Source organism: Prinia subflava, chromosome 2 (assembly GCF_021018805.1).
Source record: "Prinia subflava isolate CZ2003 ecotype Zambia chromosome 2, Cam_Psub_1.2, whole genome shotgun sequence".
In the NCBI taxonomy this organism is placed as follows: Eukaryota; Metazoa; Chordata; class Aves; order Passeriformes; family Cisticolidae; genus Prinia; species Prinia subflava.
In genome coordinates, this window is record NC_086248.1 from 36,568,150 (window position 1) to 36,585,625 (window position 17,476).

Genomic DNA, 17,476 nt, shown 5'->3' on the forward strand with positions numbered 1-17,476 from the left:
CAAGGAGGGTCTTTTCCCTTGTAAAGCATCCCTCATTATCATGATATTACCAGTGCACCTTCTGGTCTCACCAGAGATTTTTCCATTGAGATAAACCCTGCACAGCTCTCTACTGTCACCCTTGCAAGCCAACATGAAAGCAAGATGAGCCATGCCAATGGCATGAAGATATCTTCAAGTTCATAGCACAATACATTAAAGCGACAAAAAATGTAATCTAATGTGATGCATACAGCCCATAGAATGTGTGCAAAACACCTTATTTTTTAATTTTATTTTTAAAGTTATTTTTATTCCTTTTATTCCAGACTTGTTTTTCTCAAATATTTAGATATTTATTATATTTAGGTACTTTGTATTGTGGGTTGCTGCTAATGAAAGTAATTGCTTTATTCCTGAGGGAACTGCAGCATGTTGTAAAACAGAATGTAACAATCCTTTAATACAATATAAAAGGGTTTCTAGGTAGATACATTCTCTGTTGCTGCCTGAAATGTTTGTGGGTTTTGGTTCTGCAGGTTATTACTGCTTCTGCCCCTCCTGCTTGTGTAACTACAGAGAAATGAGTGTTAAAACACGACCACTGGGCTCATCACACTCAACTGTGTTCCTTTTAGTTCCTCCCAGCTTATGAAGAATAGAAACAGCATTTAACCCTCAATTCACAAGTGGGGTGGTGGGACAGAAAGGACCTCTAAGCAGTGTGGGAGGATGGAATAGGGAGGAAATGCAAGAACTTCAAAAGGAGAGGAAATCCACAGGGATTTAGCTCCACTAGGTCCAAAATCAAGAGGATTAAACTGCTGAGTTGAGTGCCAAGCACTACACTGTAAGAACGGATCTCTGATTCCTACAAGGCAGAGAAATACTATTTAAGATGCAGATATAAGTCTGAGAGTGTGGAGTGTGCTGGGAAGTGAATTTGATCTGTCTGATGCAGTTGCAAAGAAAGGCAAAGCCCAGCTCGAGGGCTCTGGGATGCAGAAATTCATCTGTAGAGGAGATCAGAGGGAATTAACTGGTGGTTGTCATGACCTGAAGTGTTAAGTGGCCTACAGGAGTAAGAAGATTTCAACCACATGGGGGTTTTCAGGGCTTCTGTAATACAGAAGTGGTCCCAGGGGAAGACCAGTAAAGTAACAGGCAGAATCTCACATCAATGATGAGACTTGTCATGAAGCTGGGAGTCAGCCAGACATCCCTAATGAGGGCTGAAGAGTTTTGTCTAGAAGATCTTCTGGAAAGTTTGTGTAGCGAGCTCAACCTGTGTGGGAAAACCACAAGCAGTGCAGGAAATAACCAGAGGACAAAGCTCCAGTTTGGGTAAAAAGTGAGTCCTTTCCATGGCCCAGAGACATTAGAAGGTGTACAACACTCATCTCAGCAGCCAAGAGGTGCTGTTAATTTCTGTTTTTCAGCTGGGAGAACCAGTAGATGATGATGATGATGATGATGATGATGATGATGATGATGATGATGATGATGATGATGATGATCTCTCACATCTCAGACCACTGTTTCCTGTTCTTGCAGTTAGAACAGCCAATGGCAGCTGATGAACTTTATTTTGTCAGGATGTTTTCCCCTTTTTCCACCTTTCCCACTTCCTTCACCTTTTCAGAACTGGTAAGTTCCTTGGTTTTGTACTTCTTGATAGTATCTCAGGATGCCTCTGTTTTCTGGACACCCAGCTGCCCTTGACAGATGCTGACTGTACTTCTCAAGGATGTTGCTGGCTTCCAGGCTCACAGTCCAGCAGGCATTTTGTCATTCAGCACACATATTCTTCTCAGTATTTCTTTCCTTGTAACCAGGTTGCACTTTAGGGCTTCTCACATCGAAAGCCCTCTGCAAATATTCTGCATAGTTTTGACTACCAAGCCTTAAAAGAGCTACATCAGGGGATGAACGAGCAGAGAGCTGGAATAAGTTATCTAGAGGGGAGTGGAAAAAAAACCTCCAGTGTTTTATCTAGAACAGGAAGCAGTGAAGGAAATGGAAGAAGAGAAGGGGACAGGGATCCTCTACAGTAATCTTTCATGCTTCATTATGTTTGTCAATACAGTAGATAAATATTAGGTATCATTTTGATAAACCAGCTTATTTTATAGGGAAGAGAGTGTTATTCTCTGGAGCACAACACTGACAGTATGGAAATCTCTGTTCATTGCCCCAGTTTCTGTGCCTTTACATGCCTTCACATGGTATTCTAATCTATTTGCTGAGACAGCCGACAAATGTACCCTTTCATATGTGTTGGAATCTTTTTGTCATTTATGAACATCTTTGCTCTGGAATTGGAGTAGAGACCTTCTGTGGGTGTTGTGCATAATCCTGCACTGCCAGGAAACAGCAGTTTTGGTAGCTGACCTGACCTGTCTGCCAAAGCAGAATTGAGCCCATGGTCTCAAGAAGAAAAGCTTTGTCTCCTTCAGCTGCTGGTGTGTAATCCAAAACACTGAGCACCACAGGAAGTGTGCAGCATAGAGGCTTTCTGCTCTGCCTCAGAGAGTCTTTGCTGTCTTTGGCTCAAACTCGTGGATAGGATAGGACAAAGTCCCTAAACCTACACTTTCCTCCTTACTAGGATCTCCTCAGAGATGATTTAAAGTTGCACCCCAGTTCTTTCAGGTGTCTTCCAAAGTCTGCTGAGGTCAGAGCTCCCTGAGAGATTCAGCAGGTTTGGGATCTTTCCTAAAGTGGTTTCCTGTGTGAATCAGATGCAGCTAATTTAGCTCTTCAATAATTTTTTTTCTCGGGAGTTACAGCCAGTTTCTCAAGAGCAGCACTGAGGGTTCAGTGCAGGGGTTTAGGAAATGCAAACTACTGTCCTAGCTGTGCTGACTGGTGGGGTGATTCCATGCAAAAAAATGTGACCTCTATGTCTGCTTCTCTACTGTGTTCAGTTTCTCTCATTTGCCCATTTTCCAGGGTGTGCCAAATCCCTGGATATTTGTGCTTCCTCTTGCTGTTGCAGTACCCTGTGGTGGGAGGCAACTGGAAAAATTGTGATCTCCTGATGGTAATGGTGTGCACCATGACAGGGGCACACACCTCTCTGGGGGTTACGGTGGGCATACTCAGCACTTCCAGCCATGCTTGTCTGAATACACCTTTCTCCCACCCTGGCCACTCCATCCCTAAGATTTCATCCACTGACTTCCAGCTTGAGCCTTGTTAAGCTTTTAATTGACGCACTGCCTGCCAGACTCTTGCTCTCAGGCCAGAAGCCTAGCAATATTAAGGAATATTGTGCCAATATCCAAACATCTCGTGTACTCACATTGTCTCCAAGATTCAGTGCTGAACTGGATGGCACTGGTCCACCTACCTCACTGCATCTCCCAGTGCTCTCCCAAGACATCAGCTGTGAGGGTACAGGAGGGGCTGCGTCATCGCTGCTGGCAGCTCTGAAGTCATGTTTTTCTTGAAGAGGAGGAACATCTCCAGTGCTCTTTTGCCAACTGAAAAATATTTTGAAGCTGGTAAATGTGTTCTTTTCTTCTCTGCTCTGTCAGCCAGAGCATTTCGTGATCATTGCACATCTTTAATAGTGTGTATAAAAGATAGGATCTAGCTCAAATAGGAGTTCGTGCCTTGGTGGTGGTTGGCATTAGATTACTGTTTTCTGGCCTTGAAAAAAAAATCTGTAAGTGTAGGAATTAGCTTTTTCTTGAATATTTCTGGAATGTCTTTTGCAGTATTAACCTGAGTTACTGTTATATGCTGTCTGGGAGGGTGTGGGGCTGCTTGTGCTAGCAGGGAGGAGGGTTCAGGTACATGGGCAGGAGGAGACCTCTGCACCAGCACTCTGACATGGCAGCAGAAGGGTTCCCAAACTGAATGACAGATAGTGTCCATGCTAAAGATAATCTGAATCCTCGCAGCAGAGGACATGCTTTGGGGTAAGAAAGAGAAGAACAGCAGAGGAGGAGATAAAGTTGGTTGTGGAAAGGGTTGTGGCACTTTCTGCTCCGTGAGGTCCTGCAGTCATTTTAATTGGCTCCTGCACAGAAGGGGATGGTGAGGGACAGTTCTCCCATCCAGAAGCCCCACTGTGTGTGAGGGTAGCATAAACTCCCACTCTCCCATGAGCGCAGCCATGTGTCTGCTTCGTTCCCAAGGTTAGGCTCCGGCACTTCTGTTAAACAGCAGTCAGCTGGAAAGATTTTCTAACTGGTTTTATGCAAATGGGAGCAGATATGTCATGCATGTGTGTTTGCACACTGGCACTGTCCCCTATCAAACAATAGATATTGTTTTGTCATGTAAATAGTGCTCAACTGACAGGGCTTGCTGGGAGTTGAGCTTGCTTGTACTGAGTGGTTTTGACATGTGTGTGTATGCAGGTGTTGAAAGAGTGGGGAGTAACAAAGCTGTGAAACTCCAATGAGATAAGCCAAATTAACCCCCCAAATCATGTTATATGGAAAGTGGGAAGTATAAAACTTGTGTGTTGCATAAGGGAGGTCAGAGCTACATGGCAGAGAGGTAAGAGGGGAAGAAAAACAATTGGTTTTGTACAAGATTAGTTATGTCTAAGCAATGACTGGAAACTGCCTCTGATGTTCATCGCTGGTCTCCCTGTGTCCATGCCTCGCTCCAAAAGCGTTCTGCCTGGCAGGTGCAAGTCTGGATGTTGGTTTTGATGGTACCAAGACATTGCCTGAGAGCTGCCAGGCAGCTGAGGATTTACACTGAGTGCAGGCCAGGGAACGGAGATGGACTGGACAAAGCAGCTGGGGAAGCTGTGGTCGCTGTCTCCCCGTGTTTGTCGCCAAGCAGGGCTGGCTGTCGGTCCGGCTGCAGGCGGCCACCTGCAGTGGAGCAGTGACATCAGCCAGTCTGCTCTGGTGGTGGCGGGAAGCCTGATGAGCAACTGTCATGTAGATGCTCCCTGGGAGGCTGCTAAATAGTCATTGTTCAAGTAATTAATAGCAACAAGTGGGGGGAAAAAAGCTCAGAAAATGTTTTCAGATGTCCCAGACAGTGGTGATGCTTAGGGTGATGAATATGCAACTATCCATATGAAAACTGAATGATTGTACTCGCCACAATAAAATATGTAATGAAAACAGTAAAATCCCCCCTCCCTCTGAGACCAACATATAATCTACCAAAAGACTATGTAGATGTCCAGTTCAAAATGTTGGTTGGTATAAAACCTAACTCCAAAAATACTACTGATGATGTTGTAAAGGGAAGAAGAAAAGTGTGAATCAAAAGCACATTGTTCTTGACCTGGTGGGGGGCTTTACTGTTTTCCAGATAAAGCTGCTGCTGGCTTTCACAATTACACCTTTGACTGATTTTTAACTGTCTTTTGGGGCAGGAAGGGGTGAGAAGCAATGTCCTTCCTTAAGCAAAATATATAGATATTTTTCCGGAGTAGTTTATAGCGGATCCATGATGGAACTAAAGAAAAATCACTGAAAGGCAGGTAGTGCTGTATGTCTTGGACAAACCCTTTGAAAGTCAGCTGAGAGAAATGGCAGATATATCGGCATCCTGCAGTAAATGATAAATGAGTTCCAGGAAACCCACTCTTTCTAATGCAATAATCCACTCTGCTGAATAATGCTGTTATTCTAAAGTGAATACAATCTTAGTGTTTATGTCATATTTTGTGTATGACAAACTGCTTTGCAAAGAGGCTGGATGAGAAAAAGAGCATTTTATTGGTTTTATACTGTTATGTACTAATAAAAAAAGAAACCTGTTTTGATGTGAGAGTCAAGCAAAGAAGAGATGAGCAATACTTAGATGTAAGAAATTTTCTTAGAAAGACTATTATTATAGATTAGTAGCTTTTATCTATTCTTTCATAACTAAATGGTCTGGCTCCATACCTTAATATTGGGGTATTCCAAAATATTTTAGAATAATTTTATTCCATTGTTTATGTTGAATAAAATAAAGCTACCAGGTGCTGAGATTTTTGTCTTGGACTACGGGTTCCCCAGGGAAGCTGTCACAGCCCCAAGCCTGCCAGAGTTCGAGAAGCATTTGGACAATGGTCTCAGGCACATGGTGGGATTTTTGGGGCCATCTTGTGTTGGGCCAGGAGTTGGACTTGGTGAGATCCTCTTTGTGGATCCTTTCCAACTCAGGAAATTCTGTTATTCTACGATTCTGTGATTCTATTCAGCATAATTTCTGGTGATAAACTAAAAAAGAGAATTCGAGATCCCTTGCAGAAAACTGCGGTCCCTTCTTGTTTTTTCCCCTTTCATCTTGTACCTCACCACACATAGAAACTTTTTGTTAGCTATGTAAGCATTCTTCTATTCAAATACTAATTTACCTTAGTGGTTGCATTGAGAGTGACCTGTGCTCTGGCATTTCATCTTTTCCATTTAACACAGGGAGCTTCTTAAAATTGATTAGCTCATAGCTCCTAAATCTTTCATAGTTTTGGCTTTTTTCTCTTGCCTCATCGAGGAAGCTGCTGGTTTTAACCCTTTGCATGAATTCAGGAGAGTCTGTTGCCTAGCCTTTCAGTATCTGTGGTGTTTGATGTTTCCTGGACTGTCCTTTGGCTTTTGAAAATCATCATTCCTGTGCTTTTTTTGTTACTGACGTGTAGGCGCTACGGCCACTGAAGCAGCCTGGCAGCAGTTTGGAGGGGAGGGAGCTGGGGAGGGGAAAGGTGCAGAGAGTGTTTTTTGACGGCTCTGCCAGTTGCATGGGAAAGAGGGCAGAGCTGGGAGCTTCACAACCCTGCCACCGAGCAGCCAGCTGCCCACCCACATGGCGCTGTGCCCCCCCAGACATCTCCTAAGCATCCGTAGGGCAGTGTGGCTCAGCGAGCTGCGAGCATAATCCGTGGGGATGCAGCTGGACCTCAGCTCCTGGGGACGGTGCCTCGCAGCTGCCGATTGGGAACACTAATCCACAGTCAGCCTGTCCTTTTCCTCACTCCACCAATGGGGTGAGCACATTATCCTCGGAAGGGACTGACCCACAACAAAGCAACTGAACCTGTGGGCATCACATCTGGCCACTTTCCTTGGACAGGCTTGGGAAGTAGCTGTTGCTTTCCCAGCCCGCCGCAGGTAAGTAATCTGATCTTAAACAAAGAAGCACAGAGATGGCTGTTTTTCATTTAAAAATGTGTTGAAGCAAAATAATTTGTTGTTGTTGTTGTTTTGAAGGCATAAGGTTTGAATATTCTCTTGCTCTGTGCCTCCCTTGAGCTTCTGGATCTTGGGGGTGATAATGAGGGATTTAATTCTGTGCAGCAGGTGCTGGCAGCAGGGATGCGATGCAGTGCCTGTAATCATGTTGTCGGGTTCATTTTGCACCATCTGGGTGTGAAAGGAGCAGTCAAGCTTTTAATTGCAGTCCTTGGGCATCTGGTACCTTCTTCCTGCTGCTAGGGGTACAGACATGGTCAGGGAAAGATGCTCTGTGTGTCGGAGGCACCGTAGAGAGTTAAAGTTTGGGGGAGCAATGCCACTGCCAGTGTAGCCACTGTGCTGGGGATGGGTCCCTGGAGAGGGGAGTGAGAAGGCTGTTCCCACTTTCAGTGTTCACCTATCACCTTTTCTACCAGCTCAGGAAAAAAGGAAAGTTGGTCTTTCAGTTGTCTGGGCTTCCTATTCTAATTGGATGCGCATTTTCTGAATTGCAAATAATCCCAGTTGAGGAGATGTAAAGCAGATGTGGTAGGGAATGTGACCTGTTGTTTGAGCAGGAGCCAGGCTCATGCTGTGACTGCCCTCTGGGAACAGGACCGACACTTGCTGGAAACCTGGGCAAAGTGGGAGATACCCCTAAAAGACCAATAGCTGAATTAGCTCCTTGCTATGCTCTAATGTATGATCCAAGTGGTGCAAAAGACAAGAAGGCAAACTCCATGATAGCAGTGACATGGTCACAGTCCATCACTCCAGTGTGGCAGGGCATGGCAGCAGGAGGCTCATCATCTCAGTGTGCTGCAGTAATGGGAAGGCAGCGTGAGAGAGGGAGAACAATTAAACTGGGGAGTATTATGTCCTTTTACCTTGCAAAGGTTATCCAGACTTTTCCAGCCCTAGATTGTTGAGATATTAGTGTCTTTCTAGTGCCGTGGCTAAAATGTGATGAGCATCTATGGTTTCTGCAAACTTGCTCAGAAATGTCAGTGTCAGGAAACTGTCTCCATTGAGACAGAGATTTTTGTGATGAATATGCAAATCTGTCAGTGACAACGATGTCACTGCATTATTTTGTTTTTGTTTTGTTTTGTTTAATTTAAAGGTAGGAAAACCAAGCAGGTTTTGACCAGAGATGTTTTAAGATGTCAGTGTATTGTACATGCCTCCAGGCAAAGTGTTGGCAGCCAGCTTAGGGGTAAGGCTGGGGACAAACAGGTGATGGCACAGTTCACCTGGAAACTACCATTGCACAGGCAGGGGCTGGCACAGAAACATGCCATCCTCTGCCTGAAAAGCTCCCTGTTGTGTGTAAGGTGTGCCCTGCACTTTGCACTGCTCACAGAGGAGAGCTGTGGGTATGCTCCTGGGTCATGGAAGCACCACTTTGGGATGTGTTGGGAGCAGGAGGCTGGGATCATGGGTGGGTAGTGGGGGATATGGAACAAGGGTGGGTGTTCTGCTTGCTTCGGAAGCACAAGTCACTGGACATCAAATACTTGAGAAGGTAAGGCTGGAGCTTGTGTTGTTTGTCACAGATTAAATTACTAAGTGTAGGCCATCTATGTTTCTTGGTGCTTTTTAAATGGTTTGTACTATAATGTGTACAGCACTCTGCCAGAGGAGCAGGGTATGATGGGTTAGTGAAGGACACGAGGGGTTTTTCTTCCATCTTCCCTGTTTTCCATGTTACCAGGGTACAAACTGTGTCCATCACACTGAGGACGTGGGTGGAACCAGTCCAGCAGCACAGGGTACAGCACCACTCCTCTGTTGTCCTATGTTATGCTGACTTTGAGGCCCAGAAACTCTTTGTCTGGTTTCTCTGAATAAATGTGCAACTATTTGCATGTTGCTTCAAACATGTTTGCACTTAGAAAGGAAGAGAAAAGTGAGGAAAAGCTAACTTGAATCTTTACCTGCAAATGGTATTGCCTAATGGTTACACTCAGAAATCAAGAGTCAGTTACCTGGAGTTTTTACTGGCTTTGGCATAACTTTCTACTGACCTCAGAGAAAGCAGTAACTTTTCTCTGCTTTCAAGGGCCTTTTTCTAAAATGCATGTAATAGTGTTCTGCATATTGTTCACCTGGAAGGGCGTTATAAGAATTAAAACTCATAAAGTGTTCTACGATTTGTTAATATAAATTACCTCAGGAGTGTAAATTAAATTCTGCTGTAGTCTACTACTACAAATTAACCTACAGTTTTAGTTATTGCTGTTCTGAGATGTATTTAAAGGATAACATAAGGGTGAAAGATGTATTCCAGTATTGATCTCCAAGATCATCTAGACCCTGCACCTATTACTCTTCAACTGTGCAGAGTTTTTAGTACTGCTGGCTGTTAAGGAGCAGTGCAGTGATATTTCAAGGGAGGAGGACAGATAATTTGTAAATGCACTGGATATCTTGAAAGTATTTTTCCTGTACTGAAAGAATTAAATACTAAAGTGAGAAAAAAGCACAAATAAAGCTGTAATCATCCCAGACTGGGCAGGTTCTGGATCCCACAGCTCAAAGTGATCATTTTCTGTAATTATATCGGAAAACTCTTTTCAGCTCTGATAACTCGTTAGATGGGTCAGTGGAGCCTGGGAGACAAACATACTCACAGTTTGCATGATGAGTGCTAAATCTGAATTGTTTCTGGAGTCAGTGGGGCATGATGTCAGCTCAGTGGGGAGAACATAATTTCTCAGTGACAGCAAAGAAGAGTGTTTCCCAATAGCAGGTTGTGATCTCTCCCAGCAGTGTCCTTGGGATGGTCCAGGGGAGGCTGTGAAGCATTTTATACTCGTGAGGGAACAGTCAGCTGCCTTTAATTGCTGACTGCACTCAATCCTTCCAGGGCAGAGGTTTGTATATTTATATCAGCAGCCAGTAACTATAACCTATTCTTGTCCCTTCCAACAGCAGTTAACCCATCCTTGGCTAATTAAAGACTGGGAAACCTGGCAAGGGGAGAAAAGATGAAAAGGACCACACAAATAGAAGTCAGGCTGAAAGAGCATTAAGCTCTCAGAAAGTTTAAGGATTTTTGTCCCAATGAAGGGGAGAGAATGAGAGTACATTGAAAATGTGCTACTGTCTACATTCCTCCATCTTGCAACAGAAGTGCAATGTTTTCAGGAGGCTCTGAGGAGTTTTTGTGATCCCCTCCCAAACTAAGGAAAAGATGAACGCTCAGGGAGGAGCTGCTGTAGTGCTCTGTTTCTGAAAGCTGGCTGACAGCAGTGTTGTTTTCTGATCCATAGGTCCAATGGATGGCATAGCAATAACATCACTGTCCAGGGAGCTGGAATCCTTCCTCGCCTGCCTGCGTGCTGCTTGAATTGATCCCAGGCCTTTGTTTTTGGATTGAAGAAACCTGAAAACCTTTCTCTCCTAATTCATGAGCCAGCAGGATGTGGTCGCCGTGCTTTCAGAACGCCTGCTTGTAGCCGCCTACAAAGGCCAAGTGGAGAATGTGGTGCAGCTTATCAACAGGGGTGCCAAGGTAGCAGTTACCAAGGTAACGAGAGAAAAACGCTTTGCAAAAGCCCTGGGAACTAATGTAACTCTTCTAGACCATTGTCTGTGAAAATGCCCTCCTAGCTTTACCAATCTGAATGTGACTGAAGTTAGTGTGCAGATTTCCTTGAAGTCTGCACTTACTAGCTCACGCGAATTTGCAATATAGTGCACGTCTTGTATTTATAGCCTTTGCAGTGGATGCAGCTGTGATGGACACTTAGTCCTTGCAAACACAATGTGTCGACAGAGGGGAGCAACATTTTTCAAAGCGTGCATTGACTTTTGAACACTGTGTGACCTGATGAATGGAGCGATTCATCACTGTCAAGGGAAGGCAGTTCAGGGCACCCATCTCGCTGGGTGAGGGGATGGGGAAAAGCTACCTCTTGTGGCAGGGTGAAGAGATGCAGAAAGTGTTTCTTGCTGCTGAAGTCTCTTGGTGCAGCAGCCTCACTTATACCCAACATCTTCATTGATTTGTTCTGTGTAGTCCCTTAGTCATTTCCAAGCTTGAGGGTTGCAAACTGTGTTCCCCATACCTTTGAGGAAAATAAGAGTCAAAGGATTTCTGCTTAGATATAAGTGAGTTCAAACTGATATTCACCTATTCCTAGTGCTCAACATGTTATAAATAATACTATCTTAGAAAATATGAGATGTAATTGCTTGCTGCAGAGAAGGTTTGATCAGCAAAAACCCTTAAAAAGAACTAGGTAAGTCAAGTCTTTAGAAGTGTCACATAAAATTTGGGGCGTGCTGTTTTGATGAACTGTTGTTCTCCATCCTACTTACTTTTATTTATGTTTCCATATTAGTTTTGAACATTACATACGTATGGAAGCTAATATTTACACATAGAAAGCACATTTGATAAAAAAGAGGAAAAGACAGACTGCTTATCTGTCAGTGACAGCTGTTTTCAATCCCTTCACAGTGTTTGAGTTGTAGATAATATTTATTTTGAAAATTGGAGTGATCCAAGGGCAACCTGTTTTTGTAAGTTTTATTTGCCAAAATAAGTAGCCTTTTGGTGGTAGATACAAATCACAGATTTAACAAGCATGAACAGTCCCATGTAGATGGCTCTTTGGTTCTGTTGTCTGAGCAGCTCTGTAGCTAATGAATAACCACTAAAGGCAGTCACTAATAGACAGGAAATGCTGACTTACACATACCTGAATGGCAGCCCAGGATTTTGTGGTTGTGTTTTCTTTTCTTTGTTTGTTTTTTGGGTTTTTTAAGATGATCAGCTTTGAGGCTGCTGAGGGACCTCTACTGATTACAGTAAGAAACAAATAGTGTAGATTTGACTTTGAAACACAAAATCAGGTTAATTTGATGTAATGCAGATTTCCTAGAGTTGACAAGTTTTTCTTTCCTGTATGACATAGGTGGCTCCCTTGCTTTGTAGTTCTGCCCTGTGTGGAAAATCAAAACAAAGCTCATTTGGCAGCAAAAATGTGGCCAGATGCAAAGTACTGGTGTTTCTGTGGAGATGTGCTTGCCAAGCATGCTGGAGAGCTGTGAGCTCTGAGGCCATCCCTGTAGCTCACCAGGTTCTACAGCATTGAAGCTGTTCTTTCCTAGAAATTGTGGGTCATGCCTGTGGAGCCCAGAGAGGGAAGATGACAAAAGCTGTCGCTGTTGTCATTCTGGATGCTTCCCAGCACACTGAGACATTATAGATGAGGTACTTGGTAGCCTGGTGACAAGCCCTGCTCAGAAGAGATGAAGTCAGATCTGCAAGACTGTGGAGGAGTGCACACAGACGAGCAGAGACTCTCAGAGCAGCAGCCAAGGCTCACAGGGTGTTTTGAAGACACACAGACTCTTACTCCTCCCACGCTGTGAGCCAGAGAGAGCTGAGCTCAGGGCGAACCAAGAGGCGTGAGACCAACCTGATGGCCTCACCAGAGCCCATCCATTCAGGCTCTGTGATGTCCTGTCCAGGTGTACACAGCGTGGAGTTTGCTTCTGGCTCTCACCCAGCCAGCCAGCTGCACAGGGAGAGCATGTGCATATTTGCCTATGAAAGGCTGTATAAACATACGCTGGAAGAGCTTGGCTTGCTAATCTGATGACACACGAAGGCTGGAAGGAGAAAGAGCAGTTTAAAATTAAGGACAAGATTGTCACAAGAGCAAGGATGTTTAAATTAGACTCAATATTGAAACTGGAAATCTGGAGGGTTTTTTTAGCTATCACAGCAACAGGTTCTTATGCAGTCTTCTACTAAGAAGCACAAGAGCAAGCACAGAATAAGGACAACTTTCAGGATAGAGATTCTTAATTTAAGAATGGAAATTAGATGGCAGACTTTTTGTAGTGCAGTAGAATAGACCGAGCTTTCAGATAAATTGAAACCCAGAACCCTCTTCTTCCTCAAGATAAAACTTATTGCACAATGAAGCATAAAAATAAATTTATCCATGTGTATGCCTTAGTTCTGGTTTACCTGTATGTCTTCTGATTTTATTAGTAGCTTTCAGTTTGTTTTCTGCCTAATTATAAATTATAGGAGTTTGCTTCTAAAAAAGAAAAAAAAAGGATTTGGTACTCGTCAACCAAACTTCCTGCTGAATTCTCTGGATTTTATTGGAGGAAGACACATGGAGACAAAGCTCTTTGGAGGGAAAGAAAAAGTTCCCCCATCACAGCAGGCTTTAAATGTATTTCTGATCCACATCTGTAAGCGCAGATGAATTGTTGTGAATAACACTGCAGAGCCACAGATTAAAGTGTCCAGGATCTAGAGATAAATGCTATAGGTCTTTATTCAAAAAGGATTAATGGAGTATAGCTCAAGAAAAATGAAGGTGTTTTTCTGTAACAAACCAAGTGCTAGTAAATGCCTTATAGCTGATTTGTCCAGTTCTGGTTTTGTCCTGTATGGGAGGTCATATGATGCGGTTAATTGTTGCTTCAGTAAACAACAATTCAGCTGCAAAATAGTATTTTATTTTTGTCACCTCTGAGTAGATGATTTCAGAAAAAAAGAGGAAGAATATGAAAGAAACAAAATCCAGTGGAGAATACACATACAGTGTCCAGGTGGTGACTTCAGCATTATGGCGAGGATGCACTTGGTTCATTTTGACAACATCACTAGCAAGGCATCTGTGCAGGTGAAGTCAGTATGGAAATAAGCACCTCCTCTGACTCCAGTGAGGGACACTTGGGCTCCTTCCAGATTTGGGGCTTTTAAAATATGTAAATAGGAACTGATAATCTGCTAGGTCACACAGGTGACAGCAATCTGACATCAGGGAGCCTGCAGTGGGAGAGGGCTGGTGGCACTGCGTGGCACATGCACTGAGCACTTGTTGTGGTGCTGGACCTCTGGACCTCTGCCACCACCCCCAGGCCAGGTGTGTGCTTAGCAGAGGCTTTGTGGCTCTGCTCTTCTCAAAGGGCACCTGTGTGGTCAGGGTGCTCTGTTGCTGCTCTGCCTGATGTGACAAAGAGATAATTTCCATTTTTTCACCTTTTGGTTTGACATTTTAAAAGGCATGAAATGTGTAGCTGATTCCTTTATGGAAAGCCAAAAATACCCTGAACAACTGGTCATACATACTGGCTGATCCAACAAGCCTTTATCAAGTACTTTAGTGAATAAGCTGCAAAAAACTGGAAAACTAAGAAGTTAAGCCTTTTCTTCCAAGCAAGAAAACTGGTCCCTTTTTTCACACCTTTTGTAGTAGAGCTCCCTTTCAGTGAAATTATTGACAGCTGCATCTTTGGCACAAAAGCCCTGTGACTTTTGCCGAGCTGATGTGCCTCACTGTCCTCCCAGGATGTTGTTGTCCTTTTCCTAAGGGTATTGGGTTTGCATGGCCAGGTTTTGGTAGTGGGAAGGGCTAGGGGTGTGGTTGCTGCTGCTGAAAGCTTCCCGAGGTCTGGCAGAGCTGCTGCCAGGTGGCTCCAAGTTGGATGTGCTGCTGGTGAAGGCTTGGCCAGTCAGAAATGGTGGTAACTCCTCTGGGATAACATATTTAAGAAGGAAAGAAAAAGTTACAGAGAAGATGTAATTACAGCCAGGGAACAGCAGTGAGAATATATAAGAGGAACAACTCTTCAGACACCAAGGTCAGTGGAAGAGGGCAGGAGGTGCTTTGGGTGGTGGAGCTGAGATTCCCCTGCAGCCCATGGTGAGGCAGCTGTCCCCCTGCAGCCCATGGAGGTTCTTGGGGATGCAGAGATTCACCTGTAGCCCGTGGAGGCAGACTTATACCAGAGCAAGTGGATGCCTGAAAGAGGCCTGTGAGTCCATGAGAAACTTGTGCTGGAGCAGGCTCGTGCTTTGATCATAGCTATAAGATGGAATTCTGCAGGTAGAATGGATGATCATTCAGGAAAAAAAAGCCCTAAAGAAATGCAAAAAGTAGTCTTTCTGTTTAAAATCAGTAATTGTTTGATTTAACTTTTGAAATAGTCAGGTTATGAACACACCTTATGGCAACACTTTGGTTGTGCTGGCGTACTTTAGTTCTCAACTTCAGAGCATATTGAGTTCTTTAAAGCAGTCTCTTTTTCTTCTTTTTTAAGCTAAGACAGAAATAAAAAAAATACATTTATTTTGGTGCTTTCACATATTTGCACTCCTTCAGTTTGAAAAGCTATTTGTGTCTGTTTTAAACAATAAATAAAGATAAATTAAAAGGGACTAACAAACACTTAGAAACTTGCTGAATGCCTATTGAGGTAAATGAGAAGCTTTCTGCTGACTTGAGTGAGCAGGTTATTCATGGAGAACAGTCTAACAAATCATCAGTGTGAACAATGTGACGGGACTTGGATTTTGCTTTCAGGCTTTCCAATGAAATGTGGACAGGCATGTTTTTAATGAGTGCAGAACGGATGAATAAATAACAGTCCTCGTGCATCACAAGAGCAGGGTGAGATGGAGAACTGAATGTACCTGCACAAAAGTACCTACACATACATAAACACAAGGAAAGATCATGGAGCTTATGGTGCTAAGGCTCCCTGTATAGGTTTGGTTGTGGAGTGCATATGCATTGGCAGTGATGCTGAGAGGATTCTGTTTTTAAGTAGTGTGTATCGACAGCTGCCTGTCAATGTCCGGAAGTTAGAGCACAGATTTAATGCAAACAAAAACTTACCCTTGCATTTTACTGCTGAAGTTCATGTGGCTGTTTGCAGTGCTTGGCTGCAACCTGATACACCCTCAGCTGCAGCAGTGTGTCACTGCGATTGGAACAGTCCAGTAGGTCCCATTTATTTTGTCAATAAGTCCGTGACACAGGACCATTTGTATGATTTGCTGCCTGATGAAGCAATTGTTTACATTTGAATAGGAGTCCAAATTGCTTTTTTTTTTACATATGAATGACTGCTTTATTGGTTCATTAATCCTAAGTTGTAGCAGCCTTTCATTTGTATTTGTAATAACCCCCAAAACATTACAGTTCATATCTGGAAAGGCTCACAAGCTTCTAAGTCAGTAATCTGCATGTGGAACAGTCCCTAGGTTTGGTGTTATGTCCTTGAAGTGAGCATCTAGGAGACACTCTGGTTTGTATGTTTTCTTTCCCCCTAGGACCCTTGTGTGTACTCAGATAAACCCCCTCTTTCCTGCTGCATTGAGAGTGAAGAATGTCTTAGTGGAGGACACACACAGAGGGATTTTTGTCTGTCTGCCTTCATCTCTCTCCCCGCTACATATTTTGGTTAGCATTAATTGCTGTGAGAGAAAAACTTGGTAGACTGGTAGTTTGACTTAAAGACCTGAAAGCAAGAGCAGCCCTGACTTGTGGCATGGACTTGTTCAGTGTCTCCAAAGCCTACTCTGCTCCAAGTTTGTCATCACAGCATGAGGGGCACCCAAATTGCCTTGTCTCTTCCTCACAACTTGTTCTGATTGGTGAATGCATGTGTGTGTACATTCATAGCTGTGTGTACCTATGTGTATGTATATGTTTGTGTGGGGATTTGATGTTTGTCCAGTGTTTGCATTGCCTGCACTGGAACAATGTCCAGCTGTACCACTCATCTCTGCTCTCATTTTGATGTTGCTGGGAAGAAAAAGAAAATCTGGCATTGCTGGTTCTTGCAGAATTGTGATTAATCTTGAGATGATAGGTGTTCTTCCAAAAGCCTGAGCCTCTAATCAATGTAATATGCTGGAATTGGTCTTCCTTCCCAGTCTCCTCTCCTGGTTAGTGTCATAGTTTTTATTTATAGTGTCCCTTTAAAGTAGGAAGAATTCAAGGATGTATGTGTGCAGAAACTCTGGTTCCTGAAGACTTCTCTATAGGATTCTCCAGTAGCATGGTTCATGTGGCAATTGCCCAGGAAAGTGTGTTTTGGTGAGGAAAATATGTCCCTTGTTTTCAAATAAACTCCTATTCTGCTTTCATAGCTTACTTTTAACATAGTACCTTTAACTGCATGTCAGCATTTTTTTAGTGGTTAGAGCTAGTTATCAGAAAGTTTCCCTGCTGGAATATATATTCATGTTGTTGACACTTTCCTTTTAAAGCATATGAGCTGGCTTCAAGTTGGGTTTGTTTGGGATTTTTCTTCTCCATGCACAGATTGCTATAAATTGTTCTCATGGTGTATTAATAACCTTCTGGGAAGTGAGATAGATGCCTGGATTAGGTGATTTACTTACTGGCATTGAGGAATGTAGAAAGTCAGGACCCATAAATATGGATGTGCTGAAGCACATGTTCATAATCCAAACATGTTCATTGTTGGAAATGATTTGTCAATTTGGTATGTTTTTAAAATTTTATTTTATTCTTCTTTCTTTCTTCCTCTTTTCTTTTCTTTTCTTTTCTTTTCTTTTCTTTCTTTTC

The 17,476-nt window shown here is 43.3% G+C and overlaps 1 protein-coding gene across 4 annotated transcripts in view; it reads left to right on the forward strand.

The window, feature by feature from the left end:
- ANKRD6 (ankyrin repeat domain 6) overlaps positions 1-17,476 on the forward strand; it is an 86,542-nt gene that overhangs the window by 43,747 nt on the left and 25,319 nt on the right. For all 4 annotated transcript variants that reach the window (XM_063389641.1, XM_063389640.1, XM_063389642.1 and 1 more), the window contains one exon: positions 10,394-10,650. In XM_063389641.1, the coding sequence (XP_063245711.1) occupies positions 10,531-10,650 (120 nt within the window). In that variant the 5' untranslated portion in view covers positions 10,394-10,530. The remainder of the gene's footprint in view (positions 1-10,393; positions 10,651-17,476) is intronic.